The sequence below is a fragment of the Tachyglossus aculeatus genome, chromosome 2, assembly GCF_015852505.1.
Source record: "Tachyglossus aculeatus isolate mTacAcu1 chromosome 2, mTacAcu1.pri, whole genome shotgun sequence".
In the NCBI taxonomy this organism is placed as follows: domain Eukaryota; kingdom Metazoa; phylum Chordata; class Mammalia; order Monotremata; family Tachyglossidae; genus Tachyglossus; species Tachyglossus aculeatus.
Window position 1 is genome coordinate 9,261,013 of NC_052067.1, and position 18,382 is coordinate 9,279,394.

Genomic DNA, 18,382 nt, shown 5'->3' on the forward strand with positions numbered 1-18,382 from the left:
GAACTGATTTTTTTTTCCAAAAGCCATGAGAGGGTGAATATGTGTGAGGTGATTTTGAATGTTCTTTATATCTAGTGGAAAGGTCACAGGACTGCAAGTCAGAAGGTCTCGGTTCTTATCCTGGCTTCTCCACCTGCCTGATGTGTGACCTCGACAAAGGCACTGAACTTATTTGTGCCTCAGTTTCCTCTTCTGTAAAATGGGATTAAATACTTGGTCTCCCTCCCATGTAGACTGTGAATCCCCATGTGGGACAGGGACTGAATCTGATTATCTTATATAATAACTGTGATATTGGGTAAGGGCTAACCAGTTGCCAGGTCCTGTTTTAAGGAACAAGATAAACAGGTAGGATACAGTCCCCATTATAATAATAATAATAATAATAATAATGGTATTTGTTAAGTGCTTACTATATGCCAAGCACTGTTCTAAGCGCTGGGGGAAATACAAGGTCATCAGGCTGTCCCACATGAGGCTCACAGTCTTCATCCCCATTTTCCAGATGAGGTCACTAAGACACAGAGAAGTAAAGTGACTTGCCCAAAGTCACACAGCGGACAAGTGGCTTAGTCATGATTAGAACCCACAACCTCTGACTCCCAAGCCCGGGCTCTTTCCACTAAGCCAGGCTGCTTCTCTGTACCACATGAGGTAGAACAGATGCCATTTTTCAGATGAGGAAACCGAGGCAATGAGAAGTTCAGTGACTTGGGCATGTCACTGAACTTCTCTGGGCCTCAGTTACCTCATCTGTAAAATGGGAATTAAGACTGTGAGCCCCCCGTGGGACAACCTGATCACCCTGTAACCTTCTCAGTGCTTAGTGCAGTGCTTTGCACATAGTAAGTGCTTAATAAATGCCATTATTATTATTATTATTATTGCCCAGGGTCACACAGCAGGTAAGGGGCAGAGCTGGGATTAGAGCAGAGGTCCACTGGCTCCCAGGCACAGGCTCTTTCCACTAGGCCATGAGATGCCTAGCACAGTGCCCGGCACGGAGTAACACTTAAATAAAATAATTATTAGGTAAAAGTTTGTTGGAGAGAGAGAACACCATACATCACTTATTCAAGCAAGCAGTCACTCACCAACGTAGATATTGTCATGGAGCAGAAGAGAACACGCAGAAGATTGTAAAAAACAGGTGCCCACCAACTCTCCAGGGTTCTGTGGGTGGTAGTGAGCGGCGGGAGAACTCTGGGGTGTTGGGTAATAATAATAATAATAATAATAATAATGGCATTTATTAAGCGCTTACTATGTGCAAAGCACTGTTCTAAGCGCTGGGGAGGTTACAAGGTGATCAGGTTGTCCCACGTGGGGCTCACAGTCTTAATCCTCATTTTACAGATGAGGGAACTGAGGCCCAGAGAAGTGAAGTGACTTGCCCAAAGTCACACAGCTGACAATTGGCAGAGCTGGGATTTGAACCCATGACCTCTGACTCCAAATCCCATGCTCTTCCCACTGAGCCACGCTGCTTCTCTAGTTGCAGTTTCTCTTATACTTTTCTGCTGCTGCCCTTCCCTCTGTGTTGCCTTTGTCAGACCACCGTCCAAGATGACTTTTGGAGGGCATTGAACCTGGGCTTTCACGCCCAGAGGCAGGTCAGGGACCTGGGGTTGAGCCCACTGGCCTTTTTTTATGGTATTGGTTAAGCGCTTACTATGTGCCAGGCACTGTACTAAGCACTTGGGTCGATACAGGCTATTGAAGCAAGATGGCCTAGTGGGTAGAACACAGGATTGGGAGTCAAAAGGTGGTGGGTCCTGATCCTGGCGCTGCCACTTGTCTGCTGTGTGGCCTTGGGCGAGCCACTTCACTTTTCTGTGCCTCGGTGACCTCATCTGTAAAATGGGGATTAAGAATCAATCAATCAATCAATCAGTCATATTTATTAAGCGCTTACTGTGTGCAGAGCACTGTACTAAGCGCTTGGGAAGTACAAGTTGGCAACATATAGAGACAGTCCCTACCCAACAGTGGGCTCACAGTCTAAAAGGGGGAGACAGAGAACAAAACCAAACATACTAACAAAATAAAATAAATAGAATAGATCGGGACAGGGACTGTGTCCAACCCGATTGGCTTGTATTCACCCCAGTTCTTAGTTTTCATTCATTCATTCATTCATTCAATCGTATTTACTGAGCACTTACTGTGTGCAGAGCACTGTGCTAAGTGCTTGGGAAGTACAAGTCGGCAACCTATAGTGACAGTCCCTACCCAACAATGGGCTCACAGTCTAGGGGGGGAGACAGACAACAAAACAAAACATGTGGACAGGTGTCAAGTCAATGCCTTTTCATTCATTCATTCATTCAATCGTATTTATTGAGCGCTTACTGTGTGCAGAGCACTGTACTAAGCACTGTAGAGTCTTCTAGACTGTGAGCCCGCTGTTGGGTAGTGACCGTCTCTGTATGTTGCCAACTTGTACTTCCCAAGTGCTTAGTACAGTGCTCTGTACACAGTAAGTGCTCAATAAATACGATTGAATGAATGAATACTAAGCACTTGGGAAGCGCAAATTGGCAACATATAGAGACGGTCCCTACCCAACAACGGGCTCACAGTCTAGAAGGGGGGAGACAGACAACACAACAAAACATGTGGAGAGCTGTCAAGTCATCAGAACAAAACTTGACAAATTAACAAATACTATTATTATTATTATTATTGTTATTATTATTATTATTATTATTATTATTATTATTATTATTATTGACTGGGCTGCAGGAGGAAGGGAAAGACCAGAAGACCAGTGAGGGCCCTGCCATCAAGACTCTTTTTAATGCAGGGGACAGGAGGGAGCGGTTATATTGGCACCTTCTTGGTCACCACACACTCTCTGGAATTGTTCCTGGGCTGAACAATCCCCGTGCTCAGAGAAAGGAATCGGGGAAGATAGCAGCTGTGCATGTGTGTGTTGTGTGATATTTGTTAAGCGCTTACTATGTGCTAAGCACTGTACTAGGAGCTGGGAAAAATATAAGGTAATCATGTCAAACAGTGTGTGTGTGTTTGTGCGCACGCACAACATATAAGGTTGTTTTAAACCTTCTAAGTGTCTTGCTACCGACATAGTGAATGCACCAACAGGTTGTCCTTTTCGATGTTTCTGATCTTATTTACTTCAGTCCAACTGCTTTGCCGTTCGAAGAAGTTAATTGGTTTCAGGTTTTCCTTTTCATTGATGTCTCAGATTATAGCCTGAAGTTGCTATAGAGGTGTATGCCATATGTTGTGGGAGATGGATGTTACGGAATTTAATATTGACAGCTTATACTTGCTGGAGGAAAAACCTAGTGAATCAAAATGAGTCTGGGTCTTCTGAACACTGGGGATTCTGTTTTCTCATTAAATTGTGGGGGAGGAAATCTTTTAAATTTAAGGATTGTTGGGATTCAGGTTCTTTTTTTTTTCTAATAGTATTTGTTCAGTGCTTACTATATGCCAGGCACTGTTCTAAGCACCGGGGAAGGTACAAGTTAGTCAGGTTGGACACAGTCCCTGTCTCACATGGGGCTCACAGTCTTAATCTCCATTTTCCAGATGAGGTAACAGGCACAAAGAAGTAAAGTGACTTGCCCGAGGTCACACAGCAGACAAAGGGCAGAGCTGGAATTTAGAACCCACCACCTTTTCACTCCCAGACACTTGTCCTATCTGCTACATATGCTGCTTCTCTTGTACCCTCAGAGATAAGTGATAGGTGAATTATGATGTTGTGCCCTCATAATGCACATTAACATTTTATTTCCCTGTGTTGGGAGGCAGAGAAGACCATAATAATAATAATAACATGGCATTTATTAGGCGCTTACTATGTACAAAGCACTGTTCTAAGCACTGGGGAGGTTACAAAGTGATCAGGTTGTCCCACGGGGGCTCATAGTCTTAATCCCTATTTTACAGATTTGGTAACAGAGGCACAGAGAAGTTAAGTGACTTGCCCAAGGTCACACAGCTGACAAGCGGCAGAGCTGGGATTTGAACCCGTGACCCCTGACTCCAGAGCCCGGGCTTTTTCCACTGAGCTACGCTGCTTCTCCTAATAATAATAATAATGATGGTATTTATTAAGTGCTTACTATGTGCAAGAAATCAGGAAGATAAGAACTATGATCCAGCAATGGGAACATGAGTAAAGCTACAGTTGAAAGTGCCTGGGCTTGGGAGCCAGAGGTCATGGGTTCAAATCCTGGCTCCACCCATTGTCAGCTGTGTGACTTTGGGCAAGTCATTTAACGTCTCTGGGCCTCAGTTACCTCATCTGTAAAATGGGGATTAAGACTGTGAGCACCCCCTGGGACAACCTGATCACCTTGTAACCTCCCCAGCGCTTAGAACAGTGCTTTGCACATAGTAAGCGCTTAACAAATACCATCATTATATTATATTACATTATGAGGACTGTGTCCAACCCGATTTGCTTGTATCTACCCCAGGGCTTAGAACAGTGCCTTAGAACAATCCCAATTCGAACCCACGACCTCTGACTCCCAAGCCCGGGTTCTTTCCATGCTGCTTCTCCTTCTTACTTATCCACCACTTCTTCTTACCAGTTCTAATGGAAGCCCAAGAAGCTAAATGACCCAGGGGCAGGTCTGGGGCCCCTCAATAATCTACAAAATTGGATAATAGTCTTGTGTAATCCAGAGGTGACTAGACTCAGCAGGTGGAACAAAGCTCAAGGCAGGTCAGGTTCACATTAATCCTCGCTGCCCTAGGCCCTGCTGAAAATATATTCCCAGAACAATTTCCTCAGCACTGAAAATGCATCTCTGAGGAGACAGGATTCACAAATTTAAAGCTGAATGTAATTTTTGTAAAGCCTGTGAGCCACTGTGTTATCAGCAGCAATTTCATTTTCTTTCCCTGAAACAAATAACTTTTCTTGTTTGAACTCGAGTGCATGGAGTCTCTTGGGACTTAAGTCCCATGCAGACGAGAAAAGAATCGTTGCATTATAGTTGAGATTTACTAAGGAATTATTTTTTCGGTAATTGTTTTTATTTCCTTTTATGCCAGGTAGTTTTTGCTTATAAAGTGCAGGAAGATGTCTGTAAACTGAGGAGGAAAAGATGCTACAGCATTACATTTTATATGTAATTTAATGTAATGACATTTTTATGAGCATCTGAGTGAATGATTGAAAACTCAATAATAATAATGTTGGCATTTGTTAAGCGCTTACTATGTGCAAAGCACTGTTCTAAGTGACAGAGAGGATACAAGGTGATCAGGTTGCCCCACGTGGGGCTCACAGTCTTAATCCCCATTTTACAGATGAGGTAGCTGAGGCCCAGAGAAGTTAAGTGACTTGCCCAAAGTCACACAGCTGACAATTGGCGGACCCAGGATTTGAACCCATGACCTTTGACTCCAAAGCCCGGGCTCTTTCCCCTGAGCCATGCTGCTTCTCTAGAGATTTTTCCTTTTATTTTTCTGGTATATTTTGACATGGCTAAGTATCATTACAATTAAACCGTAATGTAGAAGGTTATATATCCCCAAACTCTTCCACCTACCAAGTTTTGGAATGTTATGTAGTAGTAAGGGACCGTCTCTATATGTTGCTGATTTGTACTTCCCAAGCACTTAGTACAGTGTTTTGCACACAGTAAGCACTCAGTATGATTGAATGAATGAATAGTAAAATAAACAGTCAATTAATCAATGGTTTTTAGTGAGTGTGATTACAGAGCACTTGTACTAAATACTGGGGAGAGTACAGTATGACCACAAACAGCTGACAGTTTAGACAGGGAGACAGACATTAAAATAAATTAGGAATATTGTACATCCCTGCTGTGGGGCTGAGGGTGGGATGACTATCCATCGCTTGAAGGGTACAAACCCAAGTGCATAAGAAATACGGGAGAGAAGGAGTGGGGAATTCCTAGGGCTTAGTCAAGGAAGGCTTCTTGTAGGTGATGTGATTTTAATAAGGCATTAAAGGTGGGGAAAGTGGTGGTCTGTCATATACAGAGAAGCAGCTTGGCTCAGTGGAAAAAGCCCGGGCTTTGGAGTCAGAGGTCATGGATTCAAATCCCAGCTCCGCCAATTGTCAGCTGTGTAACTCTGGGCAATTCACTCAACTTCTCTGGGCCTCAGTTACCTCATCTGTAAAATGGGGATTAAGACGGTGAGCCCCCCAGGACAACCTGATCGCCTTGTAACCTCCCCAGCACTTAGAACAGTGCTTTGCACATAGTAAGTGCTTAATAAATGCCATTATTATTATTATTATTATTACTGGGGGGGGGTGGCAGGATGTGGGCAAGGGGTCAGAGGTGAGAGAGATGAGATGGAGATATAGCGAGCAGGTTGGTATTAGAGGAGTGAACACCACGGTCAGGTTTGTAGTAGGAAATCAGCAAGGTAAGGTGGGAGGAGGTTGAACTGATTGAGTGCTTTAAAGCTGTGGCCGGGAGTTCCTGTTTGACGCGAAGGTGGATGGGCAACCACTGGAGGTTCTTGAGTGGGGAAGATGTGGACTGAACATTTTTTCAGAAACATCCGGGCAGCAGTGTGAAGTATAGACTGGAGTCGGGAGAGCCAGGAGGCAGGGAGATTTGTAATAATAATAATAATGATGGCATTTGATAAGTGCTTACTATGTGCAAAGCACTGTTCTAAGCGCTAGGGAGGTTACAAGGTGATCAGGTTGTCCCAAGTGGGGCTCGCAGTCTTAATCCCCATTTTACAGATGAGGTAACTGAGGCCCAGAGAAGTTAAGTGACTTGCCCAAAGCCACACAGCTGACAATTGGCGGAGCGGGATTTGAACCCATGACCTCTGACTCCAAAGCCCGTGCTCTTTCCACTGAGCCACACTGATTCTCTAATAGCAGTTGTAGTAGTAATGAAAGTACTTAGAAAGTCCCTCCTAGACTGTGAGCCCGTTGTTGGGTAGGGACCGTCTCTATCTGTTGCCAACTTGTACTTCCCAAGTGCTTAGTACAGTGCTCTGCACCCAGTAAGTGCCCAATAAATACGATTGAATGAATAAATGAATACTTAGTAAGTGCAACTGTGTTCAATCTGCCCGCAAATCCTGTTGGTTCAATCTTCACAAAGTTGTTAGAATCCACCCTTTCCCCTCCATCCAAATAGCTACCTTGATAAGGTCTTATTCATTCATTCATTCATTCAATCGTATTTATTGAGCGCTTACTGTGTGCAGAGCACTGTACTTATCCCACCCCGATTACAGCCTCCTTGCTGACCTCTCTTGCCTCCTGTCTCTCCCTACTTCAGTCCATACTTCATTCACTCTGCTGCCTGGATCATTTCTCTGAAAAAGTGTTCAGTCCATGTCTCCTCCAGAACCTCCAGTGGTTGCCCATCCACCTCTGCCTCAAACAGAAACTTCTCACTGTTAGCTTTAAAGCATTCATTCACCTTGCCCCCTCTTTCCTTACCTCACTGCTGTCCTTATACAGCCCATGCTCCCCTAAAGCCAACCTAATCGTCCATCTCGCCACCGACCCCTTGTCCTGCCTCTGGCCTGAAACTCCCTGATCCTGCATCTCCGACAATTTCTCTCCCCAACTTCAACACTTCATTAGAAGCACATCTCTTCCAAGAGGTCATCCCCGACTAAGCCCTCATTTCCTCTTCTCTTGCACTGGGATTTGCTCCCCTAATTCACCCTCCCCTCAGCCCCACAACACTCATCGGTGATTCATTTATTTGTAATAATGTCTATCTCCCTCTCCAAACCATAAGCTCCTTATGGGCAGGTAACATGTCTGTATAGAAGAGAAGCAGCATGACCTAGTGGATAGAGCAAGGGCTTGGGAATCAGAGGTCATGAGTTCTAATCCTGGCTCCTCCACTTGTCAGCTGTGTGACTTTGGGCAAGTCACTTAACTTCTCTGTGCCTCAGTTACCTCATTTGTAAAATGGGGATTAAGACTGTGAGACCCAAATGGGACAACCTCATTACGTTGTATCTACCCCGGCGCTTAGAACAGTGCTTGGCACATAGTAAGCGCTTAACAAATACCATCATTATCATCTTCTAGACTGTGAGCCCACTGTTGGGTAGGGACCGTCTCTATATGTTGCCAACTTGTACTTCCCAAGCGCTTAGTACAGTGCTCTGCACACAGTAAGCACTCAATAAATATGATTGATTATTATTATTATCAACTCTGTTATATTGTTCTCTCCCAAGCACTTAGTAGAGTGTTCTGCACACAGTAAGTGCTCAGTAAATATGATTGGCTGCAAAGCACTATTCTAATGCCGAGAAAGAAAACATGGACAAAATATGGAAAGGGCACTGCAGTGGACACATAAGGAAAAAAAATAAAACAATAAGAACACAAAATGAACATAAAGACAAGGATAAGGGTACTCAGAAAAATAAAATAAAATAAAGGTTCCATCAGTAAAGTGTCTGAAACTCTATGTGTCCAAAGCCTCTCGATCCTACAAGCGTCTATGGAGATATTAGAAATAATACTAATAATAACAGTAATAAAATGGCATTTGTTAAGCACTATGTGCCTCAAGTACTGTATTATTTCAGAGGACCCTGCTTAAAAATATCTTCTGAGCTGTGTATTCCAGTTGTTCTTCAAATGGCCATGCTATCAGCTTATAAATTTTTCTTAACAAACCATTCATTCTGGCTGGAAGATATTTTTAAAAAGAAACCTTTCTCATTTAAGCCACCCAGTTTAGGGGGAACTGCTGCTCAGGACTTTAAATGTCATCTTAATCACCTGTAATCAAAAATAACCCAATTAATAAGAAAATTTCACCCCCTAGGTCTTATAAAAATGTGTGGATGATTAAACCACTCCCCCTTTGTTGGGGCAAATGGTTTAATTGCGTGTCTCTGGAGACTGTTAATCATTATCTTTTATAAATAACACAGCTGTAAGGATGAATTAATTATAAATAATGCTCTCAGAAGTGAAAAGAAAGATGGTAATTGCCTCTTTGTGAGGAAATTCTGTTTTCATTGGAAAGATTCAGCCCTGTACCAAAAGCTAGACTTCATTTTTGAATGAAGAAAACAAAAGTCAGTGGTCCTTTGTCCACGATCACTCGATCATTCTCAATTCTATGGTCTAATTCATCCTTATTTTTCACTTTTCTGAATATATGGTGCTCGTTTTTCACTATTTATAGCACCTATAGTTGTCCTTTGTATTTGAAGAAAACACTACTGACAACCTGTGAGTCCGTGAGTAGCTGAAAAGGGCAAAGTGGGATCCACAGTCCCGGCCTTACTGTGCTCACTAAAAGGCTGGCCTTGTGTTGTCATCTTTAATGCTTGCAGTGCCTGGCCCTGTTTTCTATTTTTCCTCCTTGTCTGTCATTCCTTTTGCTCAAAAGGAACGCTGCTCATAGAGAAGCAGCGTGGCTCGGTGGAAAGAGCACGGGCTTTGGAGTCAGAGGTCGTGGGTTCAAATCCCAGCTCCACCAATTAGCTGTGTGACTTTGGGCAGGTCACTTAACTTCTCTGGGCCTCAGTTTCCTCATCTGTAAAATGGGGATTAAGACTGTGAGCACCCCGTGGGACAACCTGATCACCTTGTAACCTCCCCAGTGCTTGGAACAGTGCTTTGCACATAGTAAGCGCTTAACAAATGCCATCATTATATTATATTATATTATGAGGACTGTGTCCAACCCGATTTGCTTGTATCTACCCCAGGGCTTAGAACAGTGCCTTAGAACAGTCAGACTGTGAGCCCCCCATGGGACAACCTGATCACTTTGTAACCTCCCCAGTGCTTAGAACAGTGCTTTGCACACAGTAAGTGCTTAATAAATGTCATTATTATTATTATTATTATTATTATTATTATTATTATTATAAAGCCAGCCACTCTCTTTGGGTCTTTCCTCAGCAATTAACTTCCAATTTTCAGCCTAGTCTTCCTAATGTTTCCTCTGCTGTCCTTGCTTTTAATGAAATTCAGGGAAGGGTTTTTTGCTCACTCTTAGCGAGGCTATCCTAGTGGTCTACTTAGAGTCCTTCCAAGTGCTCAAATGCTCCATATCAGGAGTTTGGGATTCTAGGTTCTTAGTGGGAGCTCTGTCAGGACTGAGGATGCTAGAACTTCAACACTGAGCTAACTCCCCAGAATTGGTTTCAAGGCTCTCTTCCAACTCATCCTACATGTCCTATCTGCTCCCTTCACCCACTCTTCCCCGCACTGTAGCCCCTCTCATGCCAACCTTCTAGCTCTTCCTCTCTCTCAAATCTCCATCACCTTTCTCACACCGCTCTCCTAGCTTGAAACTCCCTCCCTCCCAAAATCTGACAGACGACAGCTCTCTCGCCCTCCAAAACCCTCTTAACGTCCCACCTCCTCCAAAAAGCCTTCCCTGGTATAATTTCCCAACATCCGCAGCCATTTATATCAGTCAGTCAACTCCAGCCCTTAAGAATCAATCAATCAATTCAGCGTGGCTCAGTGGAAAGAGCACGGACTTGGGCATCAGAGGTCATGGGTTCAAATCCTGGCTCCTCCAATTGTCAGCTGTGTGACTTCGGGCAAGTCACTTAACTTCTCTGTGCCTCAATTACCACATCTGTAAAATGGGGATTAAGACTGTGAGCCCCACGTGGGACAACCTGATCACTTTGTATCCTCCCCAGTGCTTAGAACAGTGCTTTGCACATAGTAAACGCTTAACAAATACCATTATTATTATTATTATTATTTATTGAGTGCTTACTGCGTACAACACAACAATATAACAGACAGATTCCCTACTCAATTCATACTTAACCTCAGCACTTTTGTATATACATGTATTCAATTATTTTGACCCCTTTAGTTGTACAGTTGCTAGACAATCACTACCCTCATCAACTCTGAAATCCCTCTATCGGACAACAGCCTCCTCACCTCCCTTTTCTTCCTCGTACCCCCTCCACAAATCTGTCCTATTCCCCTCCAGAGACCTCCAATCTTTAGACTCAATCCAAAGTTCTCAAGTCATCACACACCAATTAGTCTCCATACCCAAATTACCATGCCTTGACAACAAAATTGATGCCTTCAACAGCACTTTCTCTATTGAACTCAGCTTACTGTCTCCCCTATCCCTTCATGGATCTCTTACCAGTAACCCACAGCCCTGGATCACCTCCATAGTCTGCTTCATTCACTCTTGTGCACAAATGGCAGAGCGCTACTGGCAGAAATCCACATAGACCAACCCTGTCCATAATGATAATAATGTTAATAATGACGATGGCATTTACTAAGCGCTTACTATGTGCAAAGTACTGTTCTAAGCACTGGGGAGATTATAAGGTGATCAGGTTGTCCCACGGGGGGCTCACAGTCTTAATCCCCATTTTTACAGATGAGGGAACTGAGGCACAGAGAAGTTAAGTGACTTGCCCAAAATCACACAACTGACAGAGCCAAGATTTGAACCCATGACCACTGACTCCAAAGCCCAGGCTCTTTCCACTGAGCCATGCTGCTCATCCACCCCATCGCTTAGGATAGTACCTGGCACATATTAAGCACTTATTATTATTACTCATCCCAGCCTGCTTTAACTCTGCCCTTTCCTCTTCCCAGCAACATCATTGCTCCATCCTTATCGATTCCCATTTTCCCTCCCAGTTGATCCAGATATTTAACTCTCTCCTCAAACCGCTTGTCTCTCCAACTCCTCAATTTCTTGCCCCAATGACCCGCCCACATACCTTATTGAGAAAATTGAAACCATCAGGCATAGTCTCCCTAAAATCTCCCCCTGCTCCTCTCTAGTCCCTCCCTCCTCTGCCCCTTCTTCAACTCTCCCATCTTACCCAGCAGGATCTCAAGAGGAGGTCTTCTTTCTCCTCACCTGCACCTCTGACCCCATCCCTTCGCATCTTCTCAAAGAGTTTGTCCCCTTCCGTCTTCCCTTCTTGAGCTCCATCTTCAAGCGTTCACTAACCAGTGGGTTCTTCCCCACTGCTTTCAAACATGCCCACGTCTCCGCAGTCCTAAGAAAAACCTCTCCCTTGTGCCCCACAGCTCCCTCCAGTTATCACCCGATCCCCCTCCTACCATTCCTCTCCAGACTTCTTGAGTGAGATGTCTGAATAATAACAATTCAATCCCAGAACGGTGCCCAGCCTGCCCAGGAAAACTTGGGTGGTCGGTAGTGGTTGCCAACTTGTACTTCCCAAGTGCTTAGTACAGTGCTCTGCACACAGTAAGTACTCAATAAATATGATTGATTGATTGATTGATTGATTGGTGAGTGGTTGTCATTTAGTGTGTTTTCAAAGATTAGTAATTTAGAGCATCAGAAACAGCCACAGGACCCAGGCACCTGAGTTTGAGGCTGCCCCTGGCCTCTACTGTGTGACCTTGGGAAAGTCACAAGACTTCTGGGCATCTGTTGTCTCATCCGTAAGTTGGAGGTAAGTAGATTGTGAGCTCACTGTGGGATAGGAACTATTTCTAATCTCATAACCTTGAGCCCATCCCATTGCTTACATCACTCTTCTGCCTGGATCATTTTTCTACAAAAATGTTCAGTCCCTGTCTCCCCACTCCTCAAGAACCTCCATTGGCTGCCCATCCACCTCCACATCAAACAGGAACTCCCGGCCATCAGCTTTAAAGCAATCAATCAGCTTTCCCCCTCCTACCTCACCTCACTAATCTCATTCATTCATTCAGTAGCATTTATTGAGCTCTTACTGTGTGCAGAGCACTGTACTAAGTGCTTGGGAAGTACAAGTTGGTAACTACAAGTTGGTATCTACCCAATAGCGGGCTCACAGTCTAGAAGGGGGAGACAGACCACAAAACAACACATATTAACAAAATAAAATAAATAGAATAGTATTTAGAATTAAGTAATAAAATCTCCTACCACACACTCTGCTCCTCCAGGGCCAGCTTATTCACTGTGCCTCCATCTCTTCTATCTTGCCACCAACCCCTTTCCCACATCCTTCCTCTGGAACTCCCACCCCCTCCACAGATGCCAGACCATCACTCTCCCCATCCTGAAACCCTCATTAAGGTTAGTACAGTGCACCACACACAGTAAGTGTTCAGTAAATACATTCGATTGTTTTTTCAGGTCACATTTTCTCCAAGGGGCCTTCCTTGATTAAGCCTTTTTTTCCGGCTCCCTCTCCGTTCTGTGTTGTCTCTGCACTTTGGATTTGTGACCTTTGGGCATTTGATATTTGCCTTTCTTTCAGTCCCGTAACACTTCTGTACACATCCATAAATTACGTAGTATAAATCACTTATACTAATGACTGTCTCCCCCTCTAGACTAAACTCGTGTTTGCCAGGCAATGTGTCTATTAACTCTGATGGTATTGTACTCTCCCAAGCGGTTAGTGCTGTGCCCTGCATAGAGCAGGCACTCAATAATTAGCATTGATTATTTCCAGTGAATATACTAGTGTAATTTCCTTTAATTATGATAATACTTTGTTTTTTATGTTCTTTTTAATATCACTTGTTAAGTGTATACTATGTGCCAGGCACTGTACGGAGCACTGGGGTAAATACAAGATGATCAGGTTGTACCTAATCTCTGTCCATGTAGGGCTTGTGGTCTAAGGAGGAAGGAGAACGGGTATGGAATCCCCGTTTTACAGAAGCGGAAACTGAGGCTCAGAAAAGTTAAGTCACTTGCCCAAGGTCACACAGTAGACAATGGCAGAGCCTGTTTCTCACTGTTGAGTAGCCCTTGAGTAGCCTAAATTCCACAGAGCTCCTGATCACCTCTGTGTTGTCAGTGCTTTGCCCCAGTAATCCCTCCCAAGGGGTCTTCTAGTCTGTGAGCCCACTGTTGGGTAGGGATCGTCTCTATATGTTGCCAAATTGTACTTCCCATGTGCTTAGTACAGTGCTCTGCACACAGTAAGCGCTCAATAAATACAATTGAATGAATGAATGAATGAGTCCATTCCGTAATCCCACACAAGAGGTTGGACATTGTGAATTTTAAGCACTCCTCTCACCCAGCAGTTACATTGAGGGCCCATTCATCAGAAGGGTAGGAAAACTGCTGCTTTTGCTAATTCAAGGGTAGAATTCAGAGTCAGAAGGACCAGGGTTCTCATCACGGCTCTGCCACTTGTCTGCTGTGTGACCTTGGGCAAAGTCACTTAACTTCTCTGGGTCTCAATTACCTCATCTGTAAAATGGGGATTAGGACTATGGGCCCCATTTGGGACAGGGACTGTGTCCAATCTGATTTGCTTGTATTCCTCTCTGTCCCCCAGTGCTTAATAAAGCACCCGGCACATAGTAAGAGCTTAACAAATGCCCCAATTATTATTATTGTTATTATTATTATTGTTATTATTATTATTATTATTGAGCGCCATGTGGGGTAGGGACTGTGTTTCACCCGTTTAGCTTGTATATACCCCAGCCCTTAGAATAGTGCTGGACACATAGTAAGTGCACAACAAATGCTACTATGATTAATCTTATTATTAATAACTATAATAATAATACTAATAATAATTCAATCCCAAAACAGTGCCCAGCTTGCCCTGGAAACCTTGGGTGGTGAGTGGTGGTGAGTGGCTGTCATTTAGTGTGTTTACAAAGATCAGTAATATAGAGCATCAGAAACAGCCCTAGGGCCTGAGTCTGAGACTGCCATGGCCTCTACCGTGTGACCTTGGGAAAGTCACTAGACTTCTGGGCATCTGTTGTCTCATCCATAAATTGGAGGTAAATAGATTGTGAGCTCAGTGTGGGATAGGGACTATTCCTGATCTCATAACCTTGAACCCATCCCAAGTCATCGTATTTATTGAGCGCTTATTGTGTACTAAGCACGAGGGAGACTACAGCATAACAGGCATATTCCTTGCCCACAATGATCTTACAGTCAAGGGGGGCAACACATTCTTAGTGCTTCATAAATGCCATAATTATCAATATTTGCTTAATATGTCATTCATTCAATAGTATTTATTGAGCGCTTCCTGTGTGCAGAGCACTGTACTAAGTGCTTGGGAAGTACAGGTTGGCAACATATAGAGATGGTCCCTACCCAACAACGGGATCTGTGGCATTGTTGCTAAACACTGTGGTTGACAGAGTGCATTGTAAGCTCATTGTGAGCAGGGAATGTGTCAGTTTATTGTTATATTGTCCTCTCCCGAGTGCTTATTACAGTGCTCTGCACACAATAAGAACTCAATAAGTACAATTGAATGAATGAATGAGCATATCAAGCATATCCTATTACTTAAGCATTGCCATATACTTATTTTCTTTCCCTTCTTCTTCTGTAAATAATTTTAGTGTTCACCTCCTAGAGACTGTAAGCTCCTTGAAGTCAAGAATTATGTCTACAAACTCTGTTGTACTCCCTCACACTTCAATAGACACTCAAATAAGCTCATTTTAGGCAGGGGATGTGTCTGCAGCGTGGCCCAGTGGAAAGAGCCCGGGCTTGGGAGTCAGAGGTCATGGGTTCAAATGCCGGCTCTGCCACATGTCTGCTGAGTGACCTTGGGTAAGTCACTTCACTTCTCTGAGCCTCTGTTCCCTCATCTGTAAAATGGGGATTAAGACTGTGAGCCCTGCGTGGGCCAACCTGATCACCTTGTATCCTCCCCAGCGCTTAGAACAGTGCTTTGCACATAGTAAGCACTTAACAAATGCCATCATTACTATATTGTACTCTCCTAAGCATGCAGTACAGTGCTCTGTGCACAGCAAAAGCTGAATAAATACAATTGAAGGAATGAATGATCCATTTCTTCTATGTAGCCTAAACTTTGTAACCTCTGGTCTTAATTGCAGCTGATGTCCTGAGCGAAGAAGCCATCCTGAAGTGGTACAAGGAAGCACACCTCGGGAAAGGGAAAAGTGTCTTCCTTGACCAGATGAAGAAATTCGTCGAGTGGCTGCAAAACGCCGAAGAAGGTAAGGTTTTCCCACCTGCAAATCTCTTCATGTCAACAGAGGAAGCAGGTGGGCGGATGGGTTCCTGCAAATTCGATCGACCGGTGGTATTTATTGAGCACTTACTGAGTACAGAACACTGTACTGAGCACCTGGGAGAGTCCAGTACAATAGAGTTGGGAGTCACGATCCCTGTCCAGAAGGAGGGAAGCCGCAGAGTTAAAAGGATGCGTGCATGAGTCGATCAATCAATCAATCGGTGGTATTTGTTCAGAGAAGCAGCGTGGATCAGTGGAAAGAGCCGGGCTTTGGAGTCAGAGGTCATGGGTTCTAATCCCGGCTCCGCCAACTGTCAGCTGTGTGACTTTGGGCAAGTCACTTAACTTCTCTGTGCCTCAGTTCCCTCATCTGGAAAATGGGGATTGAGACCGTGAGCCCCCCGTGGGACAACCTGATCACCTTGTAACCTCCCCAGCGCTTAGAACAGTGCTTTGCACATAGTAAGCGCTTAATAAATTCCATTATTATTATTATTATTATTTGTTGAGTGCTTACTGTGTGCAGAGCACTGTGCTAAGCGCTTGGGACAGTACAATGTGTCCCAATGCCGTGCAATGTCATGGTTGCAGGATAATTGTCTAAGGGGTACAGACCCAACTGTGTAACGGAAAGAGCACAGGCCTGGGAGCCAGAAGGACCTGGGTTCTAATCCTGTCTCTGCCACGTGTCTGCTGTGTGACCTTGGGCGACTCACTTCACTTCTCTGTCCCCCAGTTACCTCATCTGTACAATGGGGATTGAGAGTGTGAGCCCCAAGTGGGACAGGGACTGTGTCCAACCTGATTGCCTTGTATCTACCTTAGTGCTTAAAACGGTGCTTGGCACGTAGTAAGTGCATACCAAATTCCACAAGGATTGTGCAACAAAAGGATGCTTATATTGAGACTTCGAGTTGTCTCTTCTTTGACATTTATGTCCCTCTGGGTCATCTAAATTCTACCAACTCTCAATTTAGAAGTTGAATCTGCTCAAAACTGCCCTGTGGGGAGTTGGCTTGAAATATAACGGGGGGTGATGTCTGCAGAACTTGATTCATTTTGATAGTCATTTTAAGGGATGCTTTAGAAAAGATTTCACGACCATTAAAATCACCACCTTCAGCTCAAGAGCTCCAGGAAACCAGCTCCTGGGGAAATGCTTAAGCCCCATTTCACAGGCCATAAACTGTATTTGATCTTCACTGCTGCTATTTCGGAGGTCTCCGGTGATATAAAGAAAATGAGAAAATGTGGCTACTCTTTCCCTTCCCCATAGTCATCCAGAACTCCTGCCAGGAAAGGGAAGCAGCACGGCCCGGGAGTCAGAAAGACCTGGGTTCTAATCTCGACTCCACCACTGGTCTGCTGTGTTACTTTGGGCAAGTCGCTTAACTTCTCTGGGTCTCAGTCGCCTCATCTGTAAAATGGGGATTAAGACTGTCAGACCAACCCGATTAGTTTAAAACAGTGCTTGACACAAATTAAGCTTTTAACAAATACCATCATCATCCTCGTCATCATCAGAAAAGGGGTAAAGGATGAAAACATTCATCTGGATAAGGACCTGGCTTTGATGTGTGCCCAGAGTGGCTGAGCCTCTGGGTCCCTGGCTGAACTGTTTCACCACACAAACATTCAAAAAGGTGAATTTCCCCTTCCTGGTGTCTTCTTCAAATACAAAGGACAACTCTGTATTGTTTCAAACAGCTCAAAAACAGTTTCCTCTTCTGTTTCTTCCCACCTAGAGTCCGAATCGGAAGGAGAGGAGAATTAGATGCTTCAGCAGGCTTTCTCAGCATCCTCGTCTGGAAGCGGAGCCTTTGGGGCCGGAGAAGCTAGCCTTCCCTGTCACGCAGACGACTCTAGGGTAGACAACCCATTGTGTAGGAGAAAATGGTTAATCCACAGCCTACCTGGAGCATCAGGCCCTCTGGCTTGGGACTCCACCGGTAACTCAAAGCCATCCAACAAAGAGCCCAGTAGGAGAGAACGAATGGCAGATATTCCCGGGACTCCTTTTTATTAGCAGTGGTCTTTTCAGGTAGTTCGTGAACTCCCACAAACAACGCCTGTTGGTAATTGTGTATTTGCTTGTGAATGTGATTGGATGACACCACTTTTTAAATTTTAAATATTATGATGATGATGAAATAAATAGCTTTTTGTATTTGAGCTCACTTGCCCCGAGTCTTTGTCTCCCCGTCTCGCTGGTGACATTCCCATTTGAGTCTGAATGGTACTTTCAAAGTGCTTAGTACAGTGCTCTGCATACAGTAAGCGCTCAATAAATACGATTGAATGAGGGAATGAATGAGTCCTTTTGTGGGGACCCAAGTTACATGGACTTTCTGTTTTCAGGGAGGGTGGTCTTTGATACGAATTGGGGTTCCCCAGCCCAGGCTGTCCAGATCGTGGCATTTGGAGCTGGAGTAGTTATAGTATGTGTAAAGCA

The 18,382-nt window shown here is 44.2% G+C and overlaps 1 protein-coding gene across 2 annotated transcripts in view; it reads left to right on the top strand.

The window, feature by feature from the left end:
• BZW2 (basic leucine zipper and W2 domains 2) overlaps positions 1-18,102 on the top strand; it is an 87,072-nt gene extending 68,970 nt beyond the window's left edge. For both annotated transcript variants that reach the window (XM_038767786.1, XM_038767777.1), the window contains exons 11-12: positions 15,791-15,913; positions 17,676-18,102. In XM_038767786.1, coding sequence (XP_038623714.1) covers positions 15,791-15,913; positions 17,676-17,704 — 152 coding nt within the window. In that variant the 3' untranslated portion in view covers positions 17,705-18,102. The remainder of the gene's footprint in view (positions 1-15,790; positions 15,914-17,675) is intronic.
• The last annotated feature ends 280 nt before the right edge of the window (positions 18,103-18,382 follow it).